This window comes from Trachurus japonicus, chromosome 8, assembly GCF_045865225.1.
Source record: "Trachurus japonicus isolate A0001 chromosome 8, Traja_1.0".
Taxonomy (NCBI): Eukaryota; Metazoa; Chordata; class Actinopteri; order Carangiformes; family Carangidae; genus Trachurus; species Trachurus japonicus.
In genome coordinates, this window is record NC_140914.1 from 13,962,280 (window position 1) to 13,983,277 (window position 20,998).

Below are 20,998 nucleotides of genomic sequence, written 5' to 3' on the forward strand. Positions count from 1 at the left end.
TTTTCCTCTTTTTTCTTCCCCCCTTTCCTTTACCTTTTAGTGCGTCAACCTTGCACGTTTGCACGGCGTTTTTTCGTGAGCCGCGGTTCGAGCCCAACTGAGAAGCGGAAACCTCGCTGAACGCCTCCTGCGTTTGCGTGTGCGCTTAAGGTGGACCGACGTGTTTCTCCAGCGAAAAGTTTCACTTGAGAGGGGTTGTTTTAAGGTGGAATTGGCAGTCCTGGCTGTGGACGGGGGAGCGTGTGCGCGCGCACTTGGCCCCATGTGCGTCCCTAATGGATGCTTTAAGGTGGTATTTTACATAAAATGAAAGTAGTGGAGCTAGTAGGCTACGAACGAACATCTGGGCTCAACACTTTGATGAAGTAACTCATGAGGCTAGTTCACATGTGGTCTATTTTTATGTCGTTTTACAAATCACAGCCCATGTGCTTCCCCAATCTAAGATTAAACTGAGGAAGAATGAATTAATCACATAGTCAAGAAGTATTAGGCTAACATAGATTATTTGGAGAAACACCACACTGCTTTAATGAATACAATTCAAAAAACGTCGCTGTTGATTGTGCATTTTAAATCTGGGGTATTCTTTATTTCTCAAATTGAACCATTTGCTATCTTGGTTACACATTCTTTAAACTAAAATATATGAACCTGCAGTGATTAGCCTACTAAATGAAGGACCCAAAGCAGCGGTTTACACTGTACAGCTGTAGGCTACTGTATGTAAATAATTGTTTGGGGGGATGCTGTTATTATAATAATTGTATTATTATTACCCCACCTTCTCAATTATCAACTGTGAAAACAGGTTATACTTATATATTGACTTTTCAAGTGTATGTAAATATATCAGTAATGTATGCAGTCCAGAGATTAGTGGGCCTTTTAAGAATTTGCCTTAATATGCTTCAACATTTCATTACATCTTTCTTGGATTGCTTTACTCATTTGTATCCTTTTTATGTCTCGTTTATTGTTAATTTGTTTTTATCAATTAATTACTTAATCCTTCAATGGGTCTATTTTTTATGTGGTCTTGTCACTTTATCTTAATTGCTTTGGAACCATCTGGGTCCTTCACATACAAGTGATGCAGATTGATGCAATCCTCAAAAAGAGTGCTCCGAGGGTGTACATATACATTTGGAGAGAGGGTGCTGAAAAGCTGGCTGGTAATTGATCCTGTACTGTGACAGGATGAACATAACACTGCATTATTCAATCGCACCTGCCAGCCTCTTAAAACATTCACAATAACAGTCAGGACAGTGAAAATAACACCTACCAACAATTTTGCTCCTTTATCTCCACCATGGGAGCGACCTGAAACTGCAACTATCACCATTCATGTTTTCATTTACAGTGAAAAAAAGAAAAACATGTTTGAATGTGACATCATGCAGGGTGAAGTCGGAATTTATATAGAACTCAGACATATTAGTCTTAACAAGTAAAACTTTATTGGAATGATACATTTTGCAAAATATTACTTTATGTATATTTTTTTTAACATATTCATTGTGTTCTAAGGGTATCTGTCAAGTTCTCCAGAGGCTAAGATAGTTAAGACTGTCAAAGGCAAGGATATACAGTATTGTTTCCCAAAAGGTACAATAGACTACACAATCACTGTACCCAGGTCATGAGGAAAAGATTAATGTTCTGTTTTTGCAATTTTTTTTCTCTTTTTTTTTGAAAATACAATTAGAAAATATGAACGCAAAACATCTCAGATGTAAAAAGTGTTATGTCTGAATGAAGAGTGTGAAAACTTGATGAAAATAGAAGGCAAACACAGGAAAAACTCAAAACGAGCACAGATCAGTTGATAGTGTTTAGCTGATAGAAAAAGAATTAGACAGTTGACAACAAGTTTTGGATGGGAAGCAAAAAAAACAAAAACAAAAGCATCGTGACGGCCTTATAGTGTCTGTAGTGGACCAAATGGCGTTGCCTTCTACCCCACCAACTCTGATTTTGTCATTTATCAGAACATAAACATCAAAGATATTACATGTGCTCTCTTCAAAAGCATTAAGTGTTTTGCACAAATCAATTAAATAGGACATTTGAAAAAAGTGTGGCATGTGCTTCACTATTTGCAAAAAGACTTGGACAAGTTGGTCGGCGACCCACTGCGCTGTTGAATGTGATGCTCATGAATCAAAAAGGTTAAATGGTGACGAGGCTGTCGGCCGCGGAGACCACCGGTTCTCCGACATGGCTCGGGGTCCAGTGGACGTCTTGCCGCTGGGTTGCTTCACCACATGCAAGAACAACCAAGCTCACCAGAGATGCACGTATTATAAAGAATCACGCCTCATGTTTCCAAATAGCATTGAAACATCTCCATCAGACAGCTCAAGACATTCAAAAAAAAAAAAAAAAAGTATCCTGGCGTTTGAGCTCAATTACATTAAGAGACTCCCCGAAAAGAATAATTACCCAAGCCTACCAAAATCATTTAGTCATCGAAAAACATTCTCAAAAATGTCAGGTTACAAGACTTGACAGATCGATTTTTGATGCACATGAAACAATTCACAGAAGCTTTTCAGTGAGATGGACAAAGTCTAGCACCTAGGGGCCTTTATGGAAGGTGGAGGAAGGTGGTGGTGGTGGTGGGCAGGGGGCAGGGGGGTAGGAGGGTTTGGTGGGGGGTGGGTGAAAGCAAACATCCTTCATCAAACCAAAACACTGTGTTCAGTCAACAAACCAGCAATAAGATTTGGTCTGTGATTGTCTTGCATCCACAGAAATAAACTTGGCAAAAGGGGACAGCTTTAGGATAGCTTCCTTAGTTTAATTTGTTACATAGAAAGCTGGAAAAACGGAAAACAAAACAATCCAATCTCCACAGTCCCAAAAAAAAAAGAAAAAAAAAAAAAATTGGTTGGACCGCAAATCTATGTGAAGGTGTTAAATGTAAAGGTATATACAAGAGAAGGAGGAAGGAGGAAAAAAAACAATCATCAAGGTGAGAAGTTCAGTGACAATTATCAGCAAACTGTTGACCTACAGCTGGACAACGGACAAAGGCCAGAAGAGCTTTTTGACATTTTATCTGGGTCTTGTTCCGTCTTCAAAATCGAGCAGCCGAGAGTCCATTTAAATAGTTAAGCATGTTATCCATGATCTCGGGTACCTCAGCACGAATAAAGCAATTAATGCTCCGCCATCTTTAAAAGTGTTATTGTACAAAAATAACATGCACATTTTGCTGAAACATTTTGCTACTTTTTTTTTTTTTTGCGTATTAAAATCCACCACCATCATAGTTACATACAGAAAACTTTGCAGTGTTCTCAGTTTGCAAATTTGAAAGAATTTATATTTGTTTATTTATGAAATCTTAATTCAGTTTCACAGCTATGAGACAATGTTGAAAAAAGATGGATATTTCACTTTCTCTATCATATATATATCATATCATATATCTCATATATATGATAGATAATATCAATATACATATATAAATGTACTATGAATTAAATAAACAATAGTCAGGAGTGTGACCACAATGTTAGTTGCTGCTAAATCACAGCTTTTTAACCCACCCTTGAGCACTAAATAACACACAAGCACAGAGATTGACATAAAAGGACAAAATGATCACCAATAGGATTTTCTTTTTTTAAAATGCTCTAATAAATTCAGCTAAGAGAAAGACAGACTTAAATGCAGACCTCATGATTACCATTTCTTACAGGTCCCCAAAAGCAATAAGACCTAGATGAAGTTTACTGTGATAAATCATTTTTCACTCTGATCAAAGAAAGTCACCGCCGCTTCAACTGCAGGCAGTGAGCGAGTCATTTACCCAATAATCATGCCACACTGAGCAGACAAAGGCAGGCGCAGAGAGGTTTTCAAGCTTTCAACCAAAGAAACGGTCACACGGGCCGATGTCACCACAGCCAAAGCTCTGCACCAGTTTCGACACAGTTTTCCAACCAGTTGGCATTATGATAGGCACATCTGTTGGACTTGGTATTGCTTGGACAGATTCATGATGGAGACATGGAGAGTGTGTGCGTGTGTGTGTGAGTGTGTGTGTGTGTGTGTGTGGTGGGGGGGACCAGGTTGACAAGATACAACAATCACTCTTTGAGAAGCTTGTAGAGAGGGCCCATTCAAGAAAAAAAAAGGAGCCTAGCAGATTTGGTACCTTAACATAAAATCAATGCCTCAACCTGCAAAGACTGAAAATGTGTCATTACACCATCAGAGAGATACAAGTCTAGCTGAACAGCCACAATCGAGGCCTGTTCTCCTCAAGCCCCTGCCACAAACACAAGAGGGATAAATAAAATGAATAGGTAACAGTTGAGAAACAATCAGAAAAGGCAACACTGCTGGTTCTGTTGGATCTTTCTTCACCTTGCCTACCTGTCCACTGGGGGGATTTTACATTGTTGTCGTCATTACAAATAAGCAAGTTAGCAGTCCACCCTAGCGCTTCCTGTCTTCAGACCCCCGTTGACTTTTCTTAATCCCTGTCTCTCTCTCTTTCTTTCTTTCTTTCTCTCTTTCCACTACTCATGGCTGGAATCTAGAACTCAGCAAACTCCTTTGCACACTTCTCTGTGAAGGAGACTCGGATTTCCTCTTCCTCGTAGTCATCAAAGTTGCTCGTGTCACCGGGGCCTTTGCACTTAGGAATAAAGGGAGCTTCCACCTGGAACACACAGGACAATCATGTTGCTGAGAATGATGCAGTGTGGTCTAATATTGAGAACCAAAGAGGCACAGCACGCTCAATAAACTACTGGATGACATTGGAATAGGTCCCAGGAGATGGGAAGACAATTAAAAACAGATTTATATTCATTCATAGTTGTACAAAGAAGGTTAAGAAGATTAAACATGGAGTAAAATGTGTTATATAATGTAGAAATCATGCTTTAAAGGGATATTTCAACATTTTGGCAAATTCGCCTATTGCTGTAATTGCTATAGTCTTAGGGGTAGGTTCATTACCTTTAATTGTCGGTGCAAACTGTTTTTAGATAGGCGGGGCAGAGACACGAGCTGCTCAGCTAACGCAACGGAGGCTCATGGTATTTCCATTTCCCTCATCAAACTAAATTCAACAACCCCAAAACGCTCTTGTGGACAAGTTGTGACCTGCACATTCAATGCGCTATGAAATTATTGTGTAATTATGTAACATTACGACACATGAAGCAAACACTCTAAACTACTTTTGCTTCTGAAGTCACTCCGCCCTGCAGCCGTGTTGGCAATGTAATTCCGGTTAAGCATTTTCCTCGAAAACAACTCCATCTTGTAACGTTCCATTATCATTTCATAGCGCGGTGAATGTGCAGGTCCCATCTTGTCCATGAGAGTGTTTTGGATTTGTTGGATTGTGTATTTGATGAGTTTGATGAGGGAAACCCAGAAATATCACGCGCCTGCAGAGCTTACATCCTTTTCCCCCGCAGATCTAAAAACAGCTTGCACTGACAATTAAAGGTAATGGCGAATTTGCCAAAATGTTGAAATGTCACTTTAAAGGACAAGTGCCGTTTTTTACAACATGGACTTTATTTCTAGCATAAATTACGGTCATTTACTCCCCAAATAACTTTGGTGTCATTGGGAGTCCTTCAGACGATATTTAGATCCATTCGAGAGCCGCGTATATCCATATACTCTAAATAACACATTATCTGCCACGAAACTCCAATATTTTGTTATGATTCGCTAGTGCTACTCCCCTTTGAGTCCTGAGTTACCCATTATCATCATCCAGGGTCTGTAGATTGACCGACTAACCTTTGAACTGGATGATGGCATCTCTGAGTGTCATGTGCAGCCGCAGCACGACGATATAATTGTTAATAAAGCAATTTTTAAAAAAGAAAGAAAAAACTCACTCTGCGACAGTTGGCTTTTTTTTTTTTTTGCGACGTTCAGCTTCTTTACCTGGAATTTGCGACTGCTAGCTTTGTGCAACATGGCTGAATATTTGTCAGATTTTGAGGTTATGGACGATGACTTTGAATATGATGGACGTCCTTACTGTTTTGAGCCAGGGTATACGGATGAGGAGCTTTTACAGGAGGATGTGGAGGCAGAAAGAGGAACAGCTGGCCAGAGAAGAAACTACTGCATGTCAGCGAATAGATGGTAACTGGTGGTGTTCTTGTGGAATAGCACTAGCGAATCATAACAAAATATTGGTAAAATTAAAAAATTTCGTGGCAGATAATGCGTTATTTAGAGGCTGTATTTCGGTGCCCCGATCACTCCCAGTATATAGATATACGCGGCTCTCAAATGGATCCAAATATCATCTGAAGGAATCTTAAAGTTATATGGGTTGTATGGGTGAGTTAACAACCGTATTTTATGCCAGAAATAAAGTCAAGGTTGTAAAAAACGGCACTTCTCCTTTAACATTTTGTCTGTGGTCAAACTGCAGGACTAATTTCTGGTGATCACATGTTGTCATTTGCTTTTTCCTGAAGCCAAGTCTTCTATTTCTGATTCTACTGGTAATTTCTTAGACTTCTAAGAATGAATTTTAAGATCAGGAAAACAAACAAACAAATAATAATAATAAAAAAACAATTTTCTGAATTCACATGCATCACACGTGCACAGAAAAGTATTTCTGAGATCAAAACAAAGGGCTCAATGCAGGGTCTGTTAAAATAAACAGATACAAAACAGAACAAAGCCTCTTTCGTTATTTTTTCTAATGACATGTTATGATAGTGTTTACTCTGTGTATTGTGCTTGAGGTCTGTCTTGTTAACATTTAACCTTTGTATACACACTGTCAGCACAGATTATGAGCCTGGCTGCCCTGTGAGGGGGCGGGGGTCCGCTCTCTGCTTTCCAATGTAAAGGAAGGCCTCATTTCAAAGTCTATGTTTTTTTTTTTTCTTTTCTTTTCTTTTTAAATTGGGTGACCTTTGTGAAACATTTTGTACAAAGTCTGGTTTACAGGCACAGTTTTCAAGTAAACATCTGGGGCTTTTGTGAAATGAAGGAATTCTACTTTTAGTTCAATCTAAATTGTGCTTCAGTACTGCTGTGAAAATGGAGGGTAATACATGTTTTGTGCGTATTAGACATTTTTCCATTAGCCTCTAATGTGACATCATCTGTGAGGAGGAAGAACAGATGGTGTGAAATTGCCCATAACCACAGATGTAGACTAAAGGCACTCCCACTGACCAAGGTCTCATTCAAACTATCCTCCCGTCAGCATTGCCTTTCTTTTGTCCTTTGTAGTTCAAAAACGTTAAGTGGACTGTATTTGTACATATTAATGCCATGTGGAGGGCGGTCTCTCACCTTCCTCTGGTAGATGGCAATCCAATCAGTGGTGGCGAACCACTTGTGGCCCTTGATATCATTGACTCCGTTCCTGAGGTTGCCAAAGCGCTTGGTCAGATCCACCTGCAGCAAATTCCTCAACAGATCCTTCAGGTCTGAGCTGAAGTGGGAGGGAAAGCGAACCTGCAAACAGTAAAAGTGGTGTGAGTGCGCGTTCATCAGCCAAGTGTTTTATACCTGATGCTAGGATTTTTAAATAGACTGCTGGCGTCTGGCCTACAGCTGTGCGTTAGTGCAAGCCAATGAGTGGCGCGTAGTGTTGTGAGTGGTGCTGTTTAAATGACCGTGTGCCCAGTAATGCTGATTTTGGATGCGATCTGCCTGGTTCTGGCATGACTGCTTGTTTGCGCCACTCCGCTTTTCCTTTGACCTCTCCGATGGTATGAGCCATTTTTGTCCACAGGATCGCTTACTACTAGTAGTTTGTGCACAATTGCCAGAGACGGCGGCAGCCAGTTGGGAGGTGCTGGAGCAGCAGACCCGCCGGACACAAACTATGGCACTATGTTCAAAGACTCCGAGGGCACGTGCTTAAAGCAGAAGTAAGCGGAATATTTGTGTTAATATAAGTCTTAAATAGGTATATCTTCCGACAGCAATCACTTATATAGAGTGTTTGGTCTGAAACACGGGTCTGTCAGTCACTCTGCTCTGCTGTAAGCCGAGGAGAAAACTTTCCTTGTATCCTACAACCTTTATCCAATGAGGAGAGAGAACGGCATAAAGGGACGGTCCTCTCTGTGTGTGCAGCCAAGGGATGCGCGTGAATGTGGTGATGTAGGGACGAGGGCGGGGACTGCTAACTCCACCGGCTGACAAGAAGTTAGCCAAAACGACCGGATCGCTTACTTCTGCTTTAATTCCAGTGCATTAATGAAAACTTACTGCCCGATGTGTACCATTTACTGTAGTCACACCACAAAAGACTTGCTGAGGCGAACAATCTATATGACAACTGGTGTATGCATCTGACAAAGTAGCACATCTGTGTTTACGGGCTGTGAGATTACCTGAACACCTGTGATAAGGTAGCAGTTTTATTTCTATGGCAACATTCCCTACAAAGATATCCACTTACTGTCTAAATAAGAGATGATAACATACGACTAAAAAAGAGTGAAAGCGAGATAAAAAAGGGATTATTTAGGTAAGCTTCCCAAAACTCACCTTCCCTGATACAATCTTCTCATAAATCTGAATAGGCTGGTCTGCAAAGAAGGGGGGATAACCAGCAGCCATCTCATATATTAGCACTCCCAGAGCCCACCAATCCACTGCTTTATTGTAACCCTGGAGAACACAAAAGGGAATAAAGGGCAGTCAGGTATGACCTCAAAGAAAACTCACATTGTACAATGCTAAAAATAGAGAGTAAGTAGCATATTGTACCAGAGTACCAAGCCTCATGTAGATTTCAGAACATAAAAACCAATGCTGCTCGCCACAGTCCTAGCTGAACACTGACCTTACTGAGGATGATCTCCGGTGCCAGGTACTCCGGGGTCCCGCACAGCGTCCAGGTTCGGCCCTTCACCCTTTTCGCAAATCCAAAATCTGTTACCTGAGGAAACGAGGACACAGCTCTCAGCTCTAACCACACACAAACAGATGCCAAACAAACAATAACTGTCGACGGCTAATAGTTGCAAACGCGCAATCCTTGCCTGTATGTAACCTTGCTGGTCGATAAGCAGGTTCTCCGGCTTCAGATCTCGATAGATGAGGTCCAGTGAGTGAAGGTATTCAAAGGTCAGTACAATCTGGGCTGCGTAGAAGCGGGCGTGTGGTTCACTGCAAAACAGATCAGCCATAATATTTACAGTCAACCTGCAGCAGATGGAAATATTTAGGATGAGTAACGTAAAGGTCGCTTTACCTGAATCTACCGATTCTCCTTAAGTGCGAGAACATTTCACCCCCAGGTACATACTCCATTATCATATACAGATTACTGTTGTCCTGTAGAGAGAAATGAGAAGAGGTTCCATTTTGACACACAAAACACATAGACAAGGGGTAAACATGCTTACAAGATAAACTCTGTAATATATATACCTTAAAAGAGTGCTCCAGTCGCACCAGAAAGGGGAAGCTGACAGCTTGCAGGATACGTTTCTCATTCAGTGTGTGCTCTATCTGCTTCAGCTTGACTACCTGGAGGGGGAAGAGGATGGAAGCTTATTCAGGAAACACAGGTTATCAAAGTGATTCAACAGACGTATTTAGAACAAAAGAGGATTGTTGCCTTACTCGAGTTTGTTTCTTATGATCTGTAACACTGACATTTTTAATTAAGGCTCCTTTTAAGTGATTACAGACGGTATGGCAGGTTTAAAACACAACACCTGCAGTGCTAGAAAACAGCAGATCAGAGTAGGGATGCCCTGATTGACTGACCAATGGTCATTATCAGCTGGTTTTCATTACAAATAATGTACACCATCTGTACTGCCTGCCTCTGCAAACCTTTGTACTTTATCTGCAGTGTAGCAGTGTGCAGAGTCTAAAGTTGTGTTCTGTTGTGTTTTAAGTAAAAATACTGTTTTTTCATATTCATATATATATATATTCATATATATATATATATATATATATATATATATATATATATATATATATATATATATATATATATATATATATATATATATATATATATATATATATTTTTTTTTTTTTCTTTTCAAGTATCCTTTTAACTCTCTTACTTATTGGCATTTTGGAGGATTTCATTGTACCTTGTAAAATGACAATAAAGGAATGAATTCAATCAATCAATTAAAAGTGATCAACATTGGCTGATTTCACTCAAGGATGATCATCTTTGGCACCGCTAGATCACAATCACTTGTCCTTTCCTTATTCATTTCTCAAGCCTCGTTCAGCCAGCGAAGTATATCTGAATGGGCTAACAGTGACATTAACATCGACAATGACGTGCAATTTCTAAGATCAGAACAGATGTACTTAAGAAATGATAATATCACTTATCAAATACAATTATGATATCGTCATATCATCATTGCATTACTCATACATTACATGATGGAGTAGCCAAGTAAAGCATTCTGATTTACTAAGTCGTACTCCTCTTGAATATCCTGCTTTAAACACTGTACCTTCTGTTTGTCAAGTATTTTCATGGCAAAATGCTGGCCCGTCTCTTTGTGTTTAACCAGCATGACTCGACCAAATGAACCAGTGCCTAAGGTCTTCAAACGCTCAAAGTGGTCCAATGCCGCAGTTTGCTGAGGGACAGAAGAAGAAGATGTCAGTAGGCAGCATATCATTTTACATACCATGAAGAACACAGCAAAATTATAGCCCAGCTAAAATGTATCATATCAGTAACAAGTGTTATTCCTGTTGTTTTAATGTGAGCTAAATGAGCTGAATTAAACATGCCATTAAGTTCATTGAGCTGATATTAGGAGTGCAGCCATTGTAGAAATAAATATGTATCCAGATTAGCCCAGCAGAGGGTGCAATACGCCTTTAAAATATATTGGAATTAATTTGATCATGGGCGGGGCGACTCCCATGAGTCCACTGAGAGTGAAGAAGCAGGTGAAAAAAAAAAACACAAAACATCATCTGTTTCATTCAAGCTGCATCATAAAGGTGCGTTACAACACTCAGGTATCACAACATACAATATAAGCACAAGTACATTAAAAGAAAACTGCAAAACATAGAATACTAATGATAAAACTATTAAATTGATGATGATTAGACAGAAAAAGAGAAATAATTCACAGTCTGTCTCTCACCTGTGCTGGATTCTCCCATTTCTTCAAGAAATCTTCTTTGGCTTTGGCAAGAAACTCCTTCACTGTAATTAGAAACAAATTGCACATTCATTAGGAGGAAAAGATTTTCTGTTTTGAAAACCACAAAGTCCAGACTCTGACCTCACATCTAATCACCAGGACCCAGAGAATACCACAACATTTGCGTCTAACACTCATGTGGAGGAATTTTCTACACATTCCAGCCATAGCATAAAAAACATCAGCTGATCGGTCTGCATTTGTCAACGTCGGCGTCCTCTGATGGCGGGATCAAGATTACTGCTTCTATTGCAAACATGCGACTGTAGTAGCTTAACAGTTGATTTATAGGCTCAAAAAGGTAAAAAAAAAAAGAAAAAAAAAAGCCTAAAACATTTCTACATAGAACAAATTACTTCATATTAACCCCCTCCTTTCCTTTGGCCCACTTAAATCATCTAGTGCAGAGAATTGTTTAAAAAGGCACGCAAGTAAAAAATAAAAAGATATAAAGATGCCGAAATTAAGTTGAAGTGTTTAAGATTAAATACACCTGAAACTGTGAGGTCCAACAACTGGTGAGTCAATTTCCTTGCATAAACTACAATAAATGAAGACAAAAGAACATTCAAATTCTCCCCAAAAAAAAAAAAAAAACACGGCTTAATAAGACACACAGTTATCAATTTGTGTTGTGCAGGATTTTCTCCAGCTCACAGGCTGAAGAAGTTTCTGGGTCTCATGGCTGAGATGGAAAACCTCATGTGTACGACAGTTAGCTGGGTGCTTCACAGGTCGCAGCATTATAAGAGAGTGGCAAAGGGAAATCCACTTGTGTGGCATCTTAGCTAGGTGTTTACCAGTAAGTATGTGGAAGACAAAGTGCAGAGGTTCAGTGGAGTGTTACCATTTTTTTTAAACAAATCACGCTTTTTAACCATCACTCTAAATGCTAAGTTCAGTCAGACCGAAACAGTGGCAGCACCATGACGTGGGGAAATGTCTCTGTGGCAGGAAAGGCTTATGAGATAAACTGGATGCAGCAAAAAATAAATAAAAAAAAATACACAGAAATCCTGCAAGACAACCTTCAATGAATCTGTGACTCTGACTCACTTTAAAGAGAGGCACCAACATTCAAAGCTAAACATAAAGTCTTAAACATCCTGAAGTGGCCACGTCAGCATGTAGACCTTAAATAAATTTGTGTCAGCTTGTGGAGCTTGATATTCAATAAAATGTCCTGAAAAAAAGAAAAACCTGAGCAGCTCTGCAAGTACGACATGAGGAGCGCACATGCTGAAGACTCTCACTGCTTTCATGCTACAAAACACCAATGCTTGTGCATCATGACAAAAAATGAAACTGTGATCCTATTCCCGAGAGATTCCAAGTTGATCTGAAATTAGGAGGTGGCTGGATTCCTTACAGGTTTCTCAGGCTCCAAGAACCAATGATTAAGACCAATCAGCGTCTTGTGGCAGCTACAGGCTTGTCTTGGGTGTGACGACACCAAGAAGTGACTGTTGGTTACCATAATGGCGGCTCCTACAAAGATAAGCACAGATGCTGCTATAGCATCGGTTATATCTCAACTACAGAGAGTTTCTTTGTGGACAGGAAAGCTGACTACAGCACTTGAGGCTTTTTGTTTTGGTGGAAAACATGTTTTCACTCCTCACCTGACAGGTAGCCGCAAGAGTTTGATTTACAAACCGGCTGTGCTTGTAAGAAAAAAATAGCAAGGATGCAGAATATAATTGGTTGAAGTCAGCCTATGATAGACAGATGGTTCAGCCAATGCCATAATGTTTTTTTATTGTTTTGTTTTTTGATAGTGCCTGCCTCTTTTCCACTGGGTTTCCTACAAAGCTCTCCCAGATGGGTCTATATAATAAACCATCTGGTGCGCCAGGTTAAAGTTGACCTCTATTAGTAAACAAAATCCTTTTTTCCCCATCTTTTTACATATATGGTCAAAACATTCTGTGGTTTGACACTGTCCACTCTCATTAGGCCCACACAAGAGGAACACGTCCTCAGAAACGGGCTGTTAGCTCTGAAGTCAAGGGTTCTCCGATTATCAGTGAACCAATGTGGAAGAAAGACATTGATCTGGAATAATAAACTCGAGTGCGGTTTGACATGAGCCTACAACGCCTTCAGAAGAAAATCTGCACATGGTGAACACAGGTTATGACTTGGCAATGTTGCGAAAACACACATGCAACAGTTTGCATGTACACACATGCGTGTTGTTAGAGGCCAATAGGCTACATGCCTGTGAACACATTTTGACAGCTTGGCACACATGGTGTCATATGGACGAGTTCACTTTTCTTGTCCTTATCTTTATGAGGTTAATCACCGAGGTCTGTGGGAACATGTTGATAACCAGTTCTTCCTCATTCCTCCTTACTGTCTGTGCACCCGCTCTAAGGACCCTCACCTCCCTTGCAGCTGACGAGGCGATGCCGTTTCAACTGATGTGACTGCGGTTGTACATGTAGAACTACTGGAAAAACAACTACTGTTTGGACAAAAGATTTTTTACCAATATTGATTTGAATTCAAAGTAAAAGGAAGAATTATTACAATAATACAAAAATATATATATTTATACCGATTTAAAATTGTGGAAACACAAAACATCTCTGGATAATGTGGAATGTCTATCTGTCAAGGTAATCGATGCAAACCAGCCTCGGGCACAATTTAAATAAAGCCAGTCAGCTGTCAATAGTGGAAGCGCATAGCAATTTATTCATCAACTTTCTGGTATGAATATTTACAGTAATGGGCTTCTGCAGTGATACATTCAACTATCTGCATGTAGATTTCTCATGAGGACATTTCTGCATCTCTTGCACACATACACTCAAAACTAAATGAAGCTTAATCCTCATTTAGCTAATGTGATTTCCTGCAAATTCTCCAAAGACCGGCAGCTCCAACAATAGGATGGGAGAAAGCCAGCGAGGACGGCAAAAGACCAAAGTTCGCATAAACATGTCTAGAGTGCTGCTGCTCCCACAGAGAGCAAGTGGAAGCAGACCGGTCGCCAGGGAGAAAACATTTCCCGTGAAACTCGCTCAACTCCCACTTCCAAGCACAATGAGCCACAAATGGAGCTATTCCTGTCATCACTTGGAGCCGCTGAGAAGAAAGACGTGGGTGCTGCTGCTGCTGCTGCTGCAAAAGTAGCTGCGAGCTAAGTGGCCGAATCAACAGCTGTCTTAAAGGAAATATCATGATCTTCACTCAGACTCTCTCTCTCTCTGTTTAGATTTACAAGGCCACCATGACTACCCAGGGGAGGATCATCAGGTCAGGTGATAAGCTAATGTTCAACGCCCTGACTCTCTCCTCTGAGCCCAAATTCCTTACCATCTGGGATGACTATTGGTACCTCTGGTGCTGCGTCTGCTGAGCGCGACCCGGATTCACTTGAGCGCGAGGATGACTCCCTCTTCCCAGCATGCCTTCTGGAGCTCTTCCTGTCACACATTAGCCCTGTAAAGTCTCCCCGGTTCTTCTTCCTTGGCCTCTTCCCCCCTCACAGCCACTGACTCATGACCTATCCTCCCTCTCTGAGAGCGCTCTGGTCAGATCAGCTGCCCCGGTCATCCACAGAAACCAGTTAAGTGTCCTTGCCAGAGGGATGTCTTCAGTCTTTCCCGTGACTGTCGCTGCGCTGGAGACCCAATTCAGAAAGTCGCATCCACCTCCGCCGAGCAGTCAGACATAGCATGGAGAGCAGCGCTCCCGTTATACTTACACAGATCAATTGGACCCTTGCTTGGTTTGTATCAATATTTATTCTGCACACAAAGTCCTCTCTGCTGTTCCCTCTCATGTCAACCACACATAGAACAACACACGAGCATGCACACACACAGAGGCTATATATTGATCTAAACAGGGGCATAATCATCCGGGGGAGGGGCATAAAACACTAGCTGGTATATTTATCCAACCCAGAGAGAAAGTCCTATGGAAAACTAGGCCTAAGTGAAGACCCTTGAGATGAACGAGACACATCTAGATGCAACTGAAACTTTCCCTAATTAGCAGAACCAATCAGATGTCACATCTGCAATGAAAAACTTTCAGGGGCTGATCTGGGTGTTTTCAGAAACATAAAAAGTCGCTCTCTCCGGAGACACGAGCAAAAGCAGGAGCGCGCAAACCACTGTGAAACTTTTTTCTCCCTGCCCAAATGCACCAGAGAGTCTGTGTAGTGCCAGTGCTGAATTGATCCTCCAAAAAAATCAATCCTACATCTCTCCCCTGGGCCTCACTGCCCCACTCTGACGCAGGAACAGAAGGGTTATATTGGGGCGAGCTGACCGACATTTAACCGCAAAGCGCGCCAAATCAAGTCCCCGATCTACACCCAGGCCTTGCCGAGATCGCATGTGCCACATAAGAAAAACAGCCAGTGATGGATCTGAACTATAAAGGTGATTATGTACGTGTAAACGTGGGAAACAAATGGTGGCCATCAGCTAAAAACTGTCGATTAACATTTCACTGTGACTGGTGAGCAGGCATCTCTTGATTACACCACCAGTGAGAAGTGGTTTTGTATACAACTGTTGTATGTAACCGAGTCATTGTGCACTTGCATGGTCCACTCACAGCTATTCAAATGCAGGCTTAGGACCAGTAAAGGGCTTATGTATACCTGTATTACTGTATAATGATTAGTTACTTAAATTGGTATATCACACTGACACCTAGGTTGAAAAAGTCAAACGTTGTGACTGTCTAGAGTGGTTTTCAAACAGTCATATGACTAAAGAGTAAACATAACACAACAAATATGACTGAAGCTTTATGAATGTGCTGAGCTGAAGCAGAGTCGGTTCAGCAGAGCTCAGCTCAACATAACATTGTTTTTTCCACCTTTACAGATCTAGTTTGTTCTCAACTAACTGCCTAACTATTTTGATGGTAGGCTAAAAGCTAGGTAAAATGAATATTTCACACTGCATCTACTTTGTCAACAAAGATTGTTTCATAACGTTTCTGCAGTTCTCCATCATGACATTATAACATACTTTGCTATATTTAGGACAGACGACTTATTTTAATAGCGCCACCTGTGTGGCCACAGCTTTATAGAAGATTGAACTGAAAAGACACGAGGATACACACTACGACCAGTTGAGGTGAGAATCAAAAAGGAAACTAGTGTTCCTGGGTTTTGCCTCGCTCACTGGTGGATTTTCAATCTCAGGATTGTTCCAAGGCAGCATGTTAGCTTGCCAACAGTGCTGTAAGCTTATCTGAGGTGGCTGATTGGCATTTCAAGCGTAAGGTCCACTGGTAATCAGTGTAGGCTTATAACAAAGCCCCTTTTACTGGCGACAGGAAGTGATGAGCGATCCAAACACAAACCTGCCCTGTTACACAAACCAGCTGCGTGCAGAGCAGGGGCAGGACATGAACCGTAGGTTATTTATAGACGGAGGGAGTTGCACTTTGACAGGGTGCCACCTCATTATATTATGGCCAAATCCAAAACGTACAAGATTCGATACAGTCATCCCTTGTGTTATTACTGGTTGTGGGGAATGGCTTAATCAGATGTTGAAGTGTGTGAATGAAATAATAAAAAATATTTTCAAGCTATAAAACAATAACACAATCAGGCAGACGTACAGTAGCCCCATAAGTGAGACGTACGATGACATAAGAGCAGTGTAACAATAATAAAGTCTCTGTGTGTTTGGAGAGGTTCATCATCGCACTGCGTTAACAGTTTAGGGCTGACTGCGTTATGCTGTACACCATGGTGACCCGACAGACACTTTAACAATAACTGAGACACGTTTTCCTTTGAACTGAAACTAGAAAACAATGGCTATCAGAGGAGAACGAGAAAGAAACAAAAAGCTGCTATCTGTGTGCGTGTGTGTGTGTTTATATACATCAACATATGCATGCAGACGCACACACGTTTCAACCTAATGTCAGCCAGCACAAAAGATCGCTCCACCAAAGCCAATAGACACTTAACTCACCAGGTCATCATGCAGATGAATTTAGTAACAAACATTATCAAGGGAAAAAAAAGATAACAGCTTGATTATCTGTTGCACAAATGAGTGTGAGCACAGCGTGTGACTGGTTAAGCTGGTGGGACATAACATAGCATGAACCACAGCTCCACCCCTAACCCCCATGCTCCTGTCGGGCTCCAGAATGAAGACTCACTCCAGTAGCAAGCCTCTAGCTCCTCCTGTGGTTGGTCATATCTGCCTTCGCCACTGCCTGTGTCCCCTAAACAGGGCCCGGCTCGGTGTAACAGCCTTCCTGCCAGCCTCTGAATAGCATACATCCTAAAAGGCCGGAGGAAGCCAGCTGACGGCCTGTGAGTGTAGCGTCTCAGCACTGCGGTACGTCCAGATGCTCTAACAAGCGGGAAAATCCAGAATATGTGATGGCGACAACAGCGTCTTTAAAAGGCCCAAACTTAAAGCTATCCTAGCTGCCTTGTGTTTTTGTTCATGGAGACGATGACCAACTGTGCAGAGCCTGGGCTGGACCTTCCTTGCTCCTTCACTTCCTGCTGCAGTTCACAGTATCTGTCCGCCCTGCTTCTTCCTGTGGGCCAGAATCAGCTTTTGTCTACTAACAGCGGCAACGCTCTCTCCGCTCGTCTTCTCCAGCCTGGAAAGTTCAGAGGAAACGGACCTTGCGCACCTGAAACAACCCTCGGCGCTCTCTTTCCATTTTACATAGAAACCAAAATGAGCTGCCATGTTGCTGCGCAGTGGAAAACTACGCTCCTGGGTGTGGGCTGTGGACCCCTGGTCTGCACCTGTCTCTGGGGATCAGGGTGGGTCCAGCGCGATCAGGCTGATAAGGATGTGAAGCATGGCATGTTAACAAACCTCCCACTGGCAGGGCCTCCTATGTCCTCGCTTTTTAACCCACTAATCCCACAATTTCAACTACTTTGAAAGCATTAAAAAAAGCATATACACACACACACAGCCTTGAGCTTTAACACCTGAAAGTCATGGGCCTTGTTATACGGGTTACCAGCTATGGGTTAAAGTTACAGAGAGACTGGAGGCCATTCTTCACACCTACTCTCCACCAGCAACAAGGAGCTGACACTCATTTTGCAGATACCTGTTCAGACTTTGCACACTTGAGCGTTATTTATGGCATCATGGATTAAAACATAAAACCGTGTTCGCCCATGGCTTCTCCAAGGACAGTGATACTGACTGGAAAAAGGGCAACCCCAACCCCAATGCTTGCACTTTAAACAAGTTAACAAGCTTTTTTTTTTTATATGAAGAAATAAAATGAAAATGTGTCCTGGTTTTGCAGTTAACACTGAAATTAGTAATTTAATTAGTTAAATGTCTCATTTCCGTTTTCCTCCAAGGAGCTCATTAACAAAATGAAAAGTCGTGGGGAGAACTTGAGTACACAAAAACAGTTAAGCAAGAGCAGAGCATCACTTGCTCTATGTTACGCACACAAACATTTGCGCACACGTACTGGGTGACACATACAAGTGCCCTTGTTCTAAATGCTGCTCATCACATGATGTTCAAGAGACTCCTCAACTCCAAGTTTCTGCCTGGAGAGGATCACCCTCATGCATCATATGACCCTGTCCTGGTGGCTTTTTCCCTTCACTGATAACAACCGACTCCCTCTACTCACTGTCAAACGCAGTCTGTGAGACTCAGTGCTCTGGTCCACATTGGATTAACACTCAACTAAGCACTAAGCACTTGTAATAATATGTGTATCTCTACCCCTTTTTTCTGAATTACTCATGAACATTGCATATGTTTATAAGCAGAGAAATGTTTTGTCCTGTAGTCAGAGGGGTTACTCAAAACTGCACAAGAAAACAACTCAACACCAGGTTTTAGGTTTCCAGTGTTGCTGCAGCCTTTCTAAACCTTATGAGAAAGGGGGGGGAGGGAGGGAAAAAAACATCTGCAAGACATGATGAACCACAAGGAAACCTATGACTGTTGTATAAGGCTAGTTGTTGTCATCCTCGCTGGCACCCCTGAATATAACCTGGGGCTTTTAATCACGAGCTTTCCCACAGAATAAGTGAAGTGAATGAATAACATCCTCCACTGTTCCAGAGATGACCATGGTGTCACGGTAAAAAAGAAAAGAAAGAAGAAAAAACACAGCTTGGTTGAAGTTTGCACGTCTGTTGTGTATGAATGGCCACAGGTTCAGTTTAGATGCCCCCCCACCCACCCACCCACCCCTGATGTTGACAGTGCAGCAAAGTTAAGCATTATAGTATGCTGCAAAAACACACGATTATTATTAATATAGTATTGTGGACGGTCTCTGGGCCTTGATGCATTACATAGGTGTTAAGTTTAGTACTTTATAATACGCTGCCATTATGGGGAAGCAGGAAATGACTACGGCCAAACCCCATCTAACGACAGGCGGCATGTTGCTGCAGCCACGGCCGGGTTAAGGGTACAACTACTCACCGCTCTCCATCTCATTGCCCTTCTTTGCGGTGGGCGTGTTGCCCATGATGGCAGACTGATGGTTGAGTCTCTCTGGGCTCGGGTTTGAGTTTTTTTTTCTCCTTCTCGGGTCGTAGTGTGATGCTACACCACTGAACGCAGTCGCTGCTGGGGCTCAATGAGGCTGCTGACAGCTAGATACTAGCTAACAGCTATCATTATTAGCGAATGCGTGTAAAAAAAAGAAAAGAATATATATGTTATGTATATATTTCTTGCAATAAGAAGCCCCAATTCAGGAAAAGTCCTCCAGTCGAGACAGACGGTGTTTATATATATCCAAGTCTGCAGCTTAATGCTTTTTAAGTTGGCTAGGCTAGCACAGCAGCTACTGTCAGCTAGCTCGTTAGCGTTAGCTTGTCAATTTCCAAGCGAGCACCGGCGAGTCAAGACGGCGCTCGACTGTCCTTTATTTCCAGATAATAGCTTGATTTATCCAGAAAAAGAAAAAAATCCAGTCCGGGAGCATTAGACTGGGCCGTCGAAAGCTGTTTTATTCTTCCTTCCCGTCTGTCCAACGACGAGCAGCTAGCTAGCGTTAGTTTTTCAGCGTCCCTCCTCGCAGTCCGTATCCTGGCCTGACCTACCCAGGTGCTATCTCTGTGTAGGCAGGCCTTTTCAGTTGAAACCCAGATAACACACACAAAAAAAAGTGGTGTCCAGGTTAGTTGCGGGTTTTTTTTTCCGCGGTTGGTTACTTCAAGTGGATATCTCCCCCATTCGCTCCTAAACCAGCCGTCAAATGCAATGGTTTCCTGGGGCCGACCATCTGATAGTCGATTCCTAAGATCAACAGACCCCTTCCATTAATCTTCAGACCGCAAGGGAAACTCCAGTCATCCATCCACCGAGTCCCGCCCCCGGCTGAATCTGATTGGCTACACTCGCAGATAGAACTCACAACTCGGGCGCTGATTGGATAAGCGCCAATACATCCAATAATTGCATTCATGCGATTCGCTAGTTAAATGGCTTGGTCCCGCCCCCCGAACTTGCTAGTAGCCAATACGCCCAAAACTGTAGCTATTTTATTTATTTTTTTTGGTAATTTTTTGCTTTAAATTATCAGCTGTCAGTATTTATCAGACTCAATTTCGCACCACAACACAAATGCAAAGCAGCGCTCTAGCAATGATTATGCGATTTCCTGTGCGGTATATATATTTTTAAGGCCAATGCTGTAGCCTACCCTTACACCCGACCTATCTGTGATTGGGTGTGACGTTAACACAGTCTATTTTTAGTCAAATATAAAATATATGGGGATACTCACTCTGATATTTGTGTTGGCACTTTGCTATGTTTGAGTTTATTGTGAAAAAAAATGTTATG

At 41.7% G+C, this 20,998-nt stretch overlaps 1 protein-coding gene across 4 annotated transcripts; it reads right to left on the bottom strand.

The window, feature by feature from the left end:
• Positions 1–2,974: 2,974 nt before the first annotated feature.
• prkacaa (protein kinase, cAMP-dependent, catalytic, alpha, genome duplicate a) lies at positions 2,975–20,488 on the bottom strand. 4 transcript variants are annotated; one of them, XM_085784031.1, is made up of 10 exons: positions 19,628–20,488; positions 11,127–11,188; positions 10,476–10,604; positions 9,412–9,510; positions 9,233–9,315; positions 9,021–9,147; positions 8,822–8,917; positions 8,524–8,646; positions 7,315–7,479; positions 2,975–4,681 (listed from the first exon to the last, which is right to left on the bottom strand). In XM_085784031.1, the coding sequence occupies exons 1-10, from the start codon at positions 19,671–19,673 to the stop codon at positions 4,556–4,558; spliced, it is 1,056 nt and encodes a 351-aa protein (XP_085640157.1). In that variant the 5' UTR covers positions 19,674–20,488; the 3' UTR covers positions 2,975–4,555. The 4 variants fall into 4 exon arrangements, with proteins under 4 accessions (XP_085640157.1, XP_085640154.1, XP_085640156.1 ...); XM_085784028.1 differs by lacking the exon at positions 19,628–20,488 and adding an exon at positions 17,349–17,559; XM_085784030.1 differs by lacking the exon at positions 19,628–20,488 and adding an exon at positions 14,514–15,023.
• Between the last annotated feature and the right edge of the window lie 510 nt (positions 20,489–20,998).